This window comes from Brassica oleracea, chromosome C5 (genome assembly GCF_000695525.1).
Source record: "Brassica oleracea var. oleracea cultivar TO1000 chromosome C5, BOL, whole genome shotgun sequence".
NCBI classification, from domain to species: Eukaryota; Viridiplantae; Streptophyta; class Magnoliopsida; order Brassicales; family Brassicaceae; genus Brassica; species Brassica oleracea.
The window spans coordinates 3,004,700-3,012,934 of record NC_027752.1 but is presented as its reverse complement, the minus strand read 5'-3'; the positions used below and the strand labels follow the sequence as shown (position 1 = coordinate 3,012,934).

General features: G+C 37.6%; 1 protein-coding gene across 1 annotated transcript; it reads left to right on the top strand.

The window, feature by feature from the left end:
- Positions 1 to 3,491: 3,491 nt before the first annotated feature.
- Positions 3,492 to 6,671, top strand: LOC106343908. Its single transcript, XM_013783270.1, has 15 exons — positions 3,492 to 3,686; positions 4,061 to 4,106; positions 4,206 to 4,317; positions 4,413 to 4,493; positions 4,600 to 4,704; positions 4,780 to 4,863; positions 4,966 to 5,081; positions 5,182 to 5,283; positions 5,356 to 5,469; positions 5,544 to 5,600; positions 5,694 to 5,760; positions 5,978 to 6,031; positions 6,128 to 6,202; positions 6,292 to 6,327; positions 6,418 to 6,671. Exons 2-15 carry the CDS (start codon positions 4,087 to 4,089, stop codon positions 6,511 to 6,513), a joined length of 1,119 nt encoding a protein of 372 aa, XP_013638724.1. The 5' UTR covers positions 3,492 to 3,686; positions 4,061 to 4,086; the 3' UTR covers positions 6,514 to 6,671.
- Positions 6,672 to 8,235: the final 1,564 nt, after the last annotated feature.

Genomic DNA, 8,235 nt, shown 5'->3' with positions numbered 1-8,235 from the left:
GTCCCACTAGGTGGGTGTATTGGTCCACGTATGTCTCCCTGAATCTTTTCTAGAAAGTTGATGATCTCTTTATTAACTTTGGCTGGTGATTGCTTAGTTATGAATTTTCCTTGTGCACATGCTGCACATGTGAGATTGTTTGGGACAACTCCTTTGAACGTGTGCCCTTGTGAATTCATCATCAACTTTGCATCATGTTATTATCGGGATGACCAAGCCGGTTATGCCATAGAGTGAAAATTTCGCAGGCATTAGCCTCGATCATACTGATCTTTGCATAGTATAGACCAGTAGTCATTGCAGGTATGGTTTCTAGGATCTTTCTGTTGCCTTTGGTGATAGAAATTATATTAAGGAATTCTTCATTTCCTTCTCCCCATGTTTCAAGATGGAAACCATTTAACCTTATGTCTTTGAAACTCAATAAGCTTCTTTTAGAGCTTGGGGAATACAAGGCATTTTTGATCTCTAGATGAGTGCCATTAGGCATCAGTACATATGTCTGGCTGTGACCTTCAATCAGACCGGCTACACCTGCAATGGTGTGTACGTTTGCACTTTGCATTGTGAGATTTACGAAATATCTTCTGTCTCTAAGTATTGTGTGACTTGTGCCACTATCCACCACGTGTATGCTCATATCATCTTTCATTTCTATAAGTAATAAGATTTCTAATCTCAGAGACTTTATAAAACTTTAAAACTTTCTTTATTAAAGTTTCAGAACACCAACAATAAAATTAAAAACACCAAAACAATCATAAAGCAATCATAAAGCAATCATAAAGCAATAAAACAAGTCGTATCGACTTTAGTCTTTGAGACAATTAGAAGTCTCAAAATCCATTTGGTCATCTTTAGCAGTGTCGGAATCATCATCAGCCTCATATCCGAAATCGTGAACCATGTGAGCTTCCGGGTTCTTGTTATTGAGACTTTCTTGGTAGAGCTCACACAAGTGCTTAGGGGTTCTACAATTTTTGGCCCAATGGTTGTCCATCCCACATCTGTGACAAACGGATTTGGTCGAGTAAGACGGTTTGGATACACCGCCTCGACCTCGGCCATAACCGCCTCGGCCACGGCCAGGATTGGAACCACGACCACGGTTATTGTGGTTTCCTTTCCGGCCGGCCAAGTATTTGTCTCGGTTGTTCGAGTAATTGTCACGATCATGATTCATGTATCCACCTCGGCCTTTGCCGTGTGATCTCTTATCATTCTGGATGTAATTGCACTCGTTAGGATCTTTCTTTTCAACTTCATTGGCCTCTGGTAATGTTGCTGTTCCAACAGGTCTAGCTTCACTGTTCTTCATCAGGAGCTCATTGTTTGCCTCGGCCAGTAGCAGGCACGAGATCAGATCAGTGTATGTGGCGAAGCCTTTCATTCGGTACTACTGCTGCAGTATTATGTTTGATGAATGAAATGTAGAGAATGTTTTCTCAAGTAACTCTTCTTCGGTTACTACTTCACCACAAAGTCTCAGCATCGAGACTGTCTTAAATAAGACTGAATTGTACTCATCCACTGACTTATAATCCATGAATCTTAGATTCTTCCAGTTATTTCTAGCCTTTGGGAGTAACACCGTTTTCTGGTGATCATATCTATGCTGTAAAGCATCCCAAAGCTCTAGAGGATTTTCCATCGTAATGTACTGATCTTTTAGACCTTTAATGAGATGATGGCATATAATACTTATAGCCCTGTACCGATTCTTATCGGTCTCATTGTTATCCTTGATGATTGTATCACCAAGTCCCTTTGACCTTAAACTGATCTTTGTATCTAGCGCCCACTGCAAGTAGTTATCTCCGGAGAGATTAAGGGCTGCATAGTCTCTATTTGAGATTTTCGACATCTGAATCACATCATCATTCAAATTTAGGTTTCACAATGTGATCATGTGGCCGCAAGGTATATTGACAAGCTCGGCCACAAACTTGTCTTACGCATTTATGAGAAACAATCAATCTAATCGACCATGGTGCGAATCAATCAAGCCACACGGCCATGTATTCAAAACAATAGGATCAGATATGTAAATCTACTTGACCATGGTGCGAACAATCCTAATTTATGATTCTATGTGTGACAGAGAGATTAAGGCCACATGACTATATGCTTTTATCAATGTAATCAGATTTGAATTCGTATGTTCTATATGCTGGTCGATTTTAAACAATACGAATGCAATTCAATTCAGATTTAGATGTAATGCAAACAATCTTAGCAATTCGATTTCTATTGGATTCAATTTATAAATTTAGGGTTTCAATTTAAACAATACATGCTGTCGGTTTAATCAATATGATTTCAAGGTTTCAAGGCCTTTAGAGTTTAAATTCTATTAAGATTATTCAATCAATCTATCAATCCTAAAACCTCAGATCATCAAACACTCAATCAAGAACAATTAAAATCGGATTCATTCTTTTAGGTTTAGGGTTTTGATTCCAGAATTAGGGTTTCTTAAATTCAGATCAGAAACAATCAATAACATCAATCAATATGTTCTAAGGAATCGATTTCTATATCTAGTTATGAGATTGTCGATTTTAGATTTATATGTTTTAGGGTTTTTATCAAGAACATGTGATTCCATAATAATGGATTTGGGGGTTTTAGGTTTGATCATTATGTTCTCAGATTTAGTCTGTACCTTTGTTTTGTAGGTCTGAATCGGACCACCAAAGATCAGAGACGAGCTGAGACGGACGGACGCGGGACGGCTCCTATCGGGTCGCGGTGCCGAGGACGATCGCGAGCTATTGCTTGTCGCGGATGCGATGTGTCTCGGATGCGATCGCAAGCTGGATGTGTTTCGTCTGAGCTGGGACGTGAGCTGAGTACGTCAAGGATTTGAGATGGGTCGTCTGGGTTCAAGGATGAACGAAGAACGTCTTTAGGGTTTATGAGAGTCGCCGGTTTTAGGCTTTTAGGTTTCGATTTTGTCTCAGGGTTCTGGAGGCTATCGTGCTGATAACGTGTTGTAAAAGAATGGAGAAACTGTGTCTGTATTATTAATGATCAATAGAGGTTCCTTTATATAGGAATTACAAAGTATAGATAGAAGAAAATTATCCAAAACCTAATCCAACAGAAAATAGGAAAACTAATAAAACAGAGAAAAAGAAAAACTAGTAATCCTTGGCCGACTAGAAACTTGGCTGCCTCTCTCTCCTACGGTTGGGCCTTGTCTTGATCATGGTTATTGGCCATCCACTTAATGATTTATAACAAACATAATTTATTTTGAAATAAATTTTTTTCTTCTAAAAACCATATACAGAAGGAGTATTGTCTTTGGTTAATCGGTTTAAGATTTGTTGTTGCTTTTAACTACTAAACCAAGAAAGACATGAATTTTTACTTTTTTAAAAAAAAATCAAGAAAGGAAGCCACGTGTACATAGTTTAGGTAAAGCTTTTACTTTAAAGAAAAAGAACTGTAGACAATGCGTTGGGGGGTCTTCTTTGCAATAAAAAAATAAAAAAATAATGGTTTAATGAACTTCAGAAGAAAACAACACGAAGAATCGGCTCGGATTCACCTGAGTTCTCTTCCACAGTGCTTCACACTAACTGTATCTCTCTCTCTCTCTCACCACGTTGCTCTACTCGCGAGATCAGAGAGAGCGCGAGACTCAGAACCCTAATCTTCTAATTTTGTCCAAAAACTCCGTAAGCATCATCATCATCATCATCGCATCTTCCCTTCAATTTTTTTTTCGCGAATATTACTTCGGGATTCCGTGAATCGTTTTTGTGTTAATGGTTGTTTAGATTTTGATCCAGATCATTTTTGATTTTGTAAGTTAAATTCGAATCTGTGCGGCGAATCTTCCACCGACATGTTTGCCAATTGATGATACTTGTAGTTTGTGTGACTGTGACTGTGACTGGTGTGTGTTATTGAATTATGAGCAATTTAGTAGTGTATTATGCTGATATTTTATTGATTATAATTTAAACGTTTGTGCTGTGTCTCTCACTCACTTAGGTCTCAATTAAATAAAGTTGAATTGGTTTAAGTTTTTAGTTTTTTTTCTTTGCAGTTCGATTTGGAGATTTTGCAATTCCGATGGGGACCTTGCACCGGAGGTACACTTCACTTCATTCTTGTTACAAAACGGCTTCTCAGATTGCTTTCGATTTTTGGAGAAAATTACTTAATTATTATTTTTTTTTTCTTTTTGGCAGCGGTGCTCCGAGAAGAACAAATGAAAATGCAAAGCTTATCATCACTACAATAGTGGCAATGGTCTTTGGCTTTTTCATTGGTATCACTTTACCATCTGTTTCCTTTACTAAGGTATTATAATATGCTTTAGATACATACATAGGTGTTGTGTTATCTATCTTTTTATTTTTTGTCATTGGTTGATATGTATTTTTGTTACTCTGCAGATTAACTTACCCTCAGGATTTATATCATCTCTTGATGGCGGCAAATCCCCTGAAGATTTTGGTTCTAGACACTTTCCTAAGGTATATATATTTATATGTATATATATCTCCTGGAAGTATCTCTGCAATCTCATTGCTACATTTCAACATGCTAGATTGATGAACTGTGTTCTTTTCATGTTTCCAGATATATGTTTCAACCAATCCCCATGGTGCTGAGCTACTCCCGCCTGGTATTATTGTGGCAGAATCAGATTTCTACTTGCGCAGATTGTGGGGTGAACCTAGTGAGGTAAGTTCTACAATCTTCTGTTCATGGATCTAGTTTAATCTGTACTACTGGAGACTTATATAACAATCTATGCAGGATTTGAAGAAGAAACCAAAATATCTTGTAACGTTTACAGTTGGGTTTGAGCAGAGGAACAATATCAATGCAGCTGTCAAGAAGGTTCTCGGATTTCTCTATTCTTCCCCCTCCCCCCCTTTTGTTTTTAGTATTATTCGAGTTTTATTAACACTAAGGTTTGTGGTTTCATCTTCATTGCTTCAGTTTTCTGAAGATTTCCAAATTTTGCTGTTTCACTATGATGGCCGGACGACTGAGTGGGACCAGTTTGAGTGGTCAAAAAACGCAATCCACATCAGCGCAAAAAAGCAAACAAAATGGTATGAAAACCTGATGGATGGCAGCATATGTACTCTCCATTCTTGAAACAGTATTGAGAATTTGTTTGATTACCTCTGGTTGTTTTATCTGTTTTTTCAGGTGGTATGCAAAGAGATTTTTGCATCCTGATGTTGTCTCAGCTTACGAGTATATATTTATATGGGATGAAGATCTTGGAGTCGAGCATTTCAATGCAGAAAGGTGAATTATATGTCTGGAATGGTTGCTGCAGATTCAGTGACATTCTTTACAATCTGTACTTTTGTTTTTCAGGTACATTGAGTTAGTTAAGAAGCATGGTTTGGAGATTTCTCAGCCAGGCTTGGAGCCAAACAACGGACTTACATGGGAAATGACAAAGAGGAGAGGTGACCGAGATGTCCACAAGTAGGAGCTCTCTCTCTCTCCCTACTTTTTCTTTGAATTCAGATCTATCCCTAAGTTTCTCGAGTGATTAACAGAGAAACTCAAGAAAAACCAGGATGGTGCAGTGATCCGCATTTACCTCCATGTGCTGCGTGAGACTCTTTATGATCTTTCTCTCTCTCTCTTGCCTAACTCACTGAAGACTGCTTAATCATTTCCGGTAATGGGTTTTACTCCACCTGTAGGTTTGTTGAGATTATGGCACCGGTGTTTTCTAGAGAAGCATGGCGATGTGTCTGGCATATGATTCAGGTTTTTAATTATCTAAAAGATCTATGATCAGCATTTCGACCTTACTATCTATAGTCAGTAGAGCAGACAATCATACATCATATTCACATGAGTAGCAAATGTGGCATGGATGAATCTACTTTGGTTTCTCATTAAGTAATCAAAAGGAGTATAGTCTAAGTCTTTCAGACCATCATCAGTTTGTGCTTTAAAAAAATATTTTTTGTTTCCATTGCAGAATGATCTTGTCCATGGATGGGGTCTTGATTTTGCTCTCAGGCGATGCGTTGAGGTTAGTCATTCCCCTCTGCTTCCTGGGTAAATCCTTTGGTTGCTTCGTTTATGTCATCAACAGTTTACATCTGTATGCATTATCTTCCATTTGCAGCCTGCTCATGAGAAGATTGGTGTAGTAGATTCACAATGGATTATCCATCAAGTGATTCCTTCCCTTGGAAGCCAGGTGATTATACTTTTTGTTACTGAGAAATAAAGAGACTTAACTTTTGTATCTCTAAATCTTCTCTCGACTCATATATGATATTTTGACAGGGTGAGTCAGAGAAGGGGAAAACACCATGGCAAGGGGTAATAAGCACATATTATTATACTTTTAATATTACCACTTCTCTATCATCTGGAAAACCTCAGTGTATGTATGTGCTTCCTCGGTTTCAGGTGAGGGAAAGATGCAGAAACGAATGGACATTGTTCCAGAACCGCGTGGCAGAAGCAGATAAAGAGTACATGGAACAACAAAAGGTAAAAGAATAAGTGGGGGCGTCGTCAAATCTTCTTCTTACTCTTGTCTCTCTGTAAATGAAGCTTTTGTTTCCACGATCAAGTGAGTGTGAGGATAGAGATGTCAGTAGTCAGTTACCTCCTTTAGTTTTAAAGAAGCTATCATCAGATATATATCTACGTTTCTAGCTTTTCTCAACTTATCTTACAACTCCAGTGGTGATATTTGCTGATTAGATACAATCCATTACTAAAGATAACTCCAATGTTAGAAATCAATCAAAACTAAAAAGCAATGTCAGAAGAGCTTTCTTTGGAATCATGCATCTATGTTTCTCGATAGCCTCTTCATGGGAGCTCCAGGCCAATGCGCAGAGAGTGGTGTGTCGGAACCATCACCACACTCCTCTATTTGAAGACAGAGAGCAATACTGAAGAGGTTTTGAGACAAAGACTCGATGATTTCATCAATCCTCATCTGGTCATTGTAGTGGTAACAGAGTGGAGATAATGCAATGAATCCACTCACCACTGTCTCCACTCTGGAGAGGAGATATAGGTTCCACATATGCTGTTGCTCAATGGAGGTTACCAAAAATTCACATCGATCTTTATTGTCCATATTGTTATAATATCTAGACATAAACAGTAAAAGCACAGTCATACATATATAACAACCAGACAAAACCCACTGCAAATGTTCTTTTCACTGACTAGCCACATAGTTTCCATCACAATCTTTTATGTAACTGCAGTTGAAATCTTTTTACCATATGCATCTGGCTGTTAGTCCAAAACTTGTTAAATTGTCAGTAAATAACAAAGTTCATCACGAGATCGCTACTAGTCTTTGTAATAAGATCTACTAACATGTATAAATCAAAAGACTATTATTTCAATAAGATGAAAAACCTCACGAGTTTCGTTACCAGCTACGACGTCCGAGTAAAACTAAGCTGTTTAAAACTGAGTTACGGAAAAAATTAGTCGCGTAAAATATTAAATGCTAAGAGCATGCGCAACGGAAATCTTTAAGTGGAAGTTTTTAGAGAAAAAATAATTAAATAATCAGTGGATCCCACCAAAAACTAATGATTCAACCCTTAAAATTCTTAAATAAATACTCTTTCTTAGTGAATCCTTGCACTATTTGCGGGTACCCACGACTACGTGGCAGTCCGTGAATGTCATCTTTTTTTTTTTTAAATAAAAATCCAAAATATCCAGGATTAATCCAAAATGTCCTTGTCGGTAAGGATTCCAATGAGTCTCACCGTTGCACATGCTCTAATAAACTAGTATCAAATTATTTGGGGACATATCAAGTCCAATGGCAATAATTACAACTACACTATATAAATAAATCTAGCGTAATAGCTAATATATAGTAAATAATTTTGATATTTATAGAAAACATGTGGAGGTAGGTAATCTTCCTCTTCCCAGGAAAATATATTTCTATATTATGAATTAGATGTATGTATTGATATTTAATTCGTATATCTATTAGAGGAAACAAAAATTTATAAGAAAACAAATGTCATACATTCTTGACTTCTTGTAGTACAAGATCAAAACGAAAATATCATATCATATAACGATAAAAACGGTGACAAGAGTTGAAAGGAAACACACCGTTGCCTTAAGGTGAGACCCATGAACCCACACCATTTTATGGTCTTCTTCACCACCTTGGGGTGTGAATGTTGGACTGGTGATTTTCTTGTTGGTACAAGACTTACACAGCCCCCCCCC

Bases quoted from the DNA above. Each gene is read 5' to 3' on its own strand.
- LOC106343908 (XM_013783270.1), top strand. From the start codon at position 4,087: ATGGGGACCTTGCACCGGAG. The intron at 4,494-4,599 runs GTATATATATTT...TCATGTTTCCAG, and splicing joins GTTCTAGACACTTTCCTAAG to ATATATGTTTCAACCAATCC. The intron at 4,864-4,965 runs GTTCTCGGATTT...TCATTGCTTCAG, and splicing joins TCAATGCAGCTGTCAAGAAG to TTTTCTGAAGATTTCCAAAT.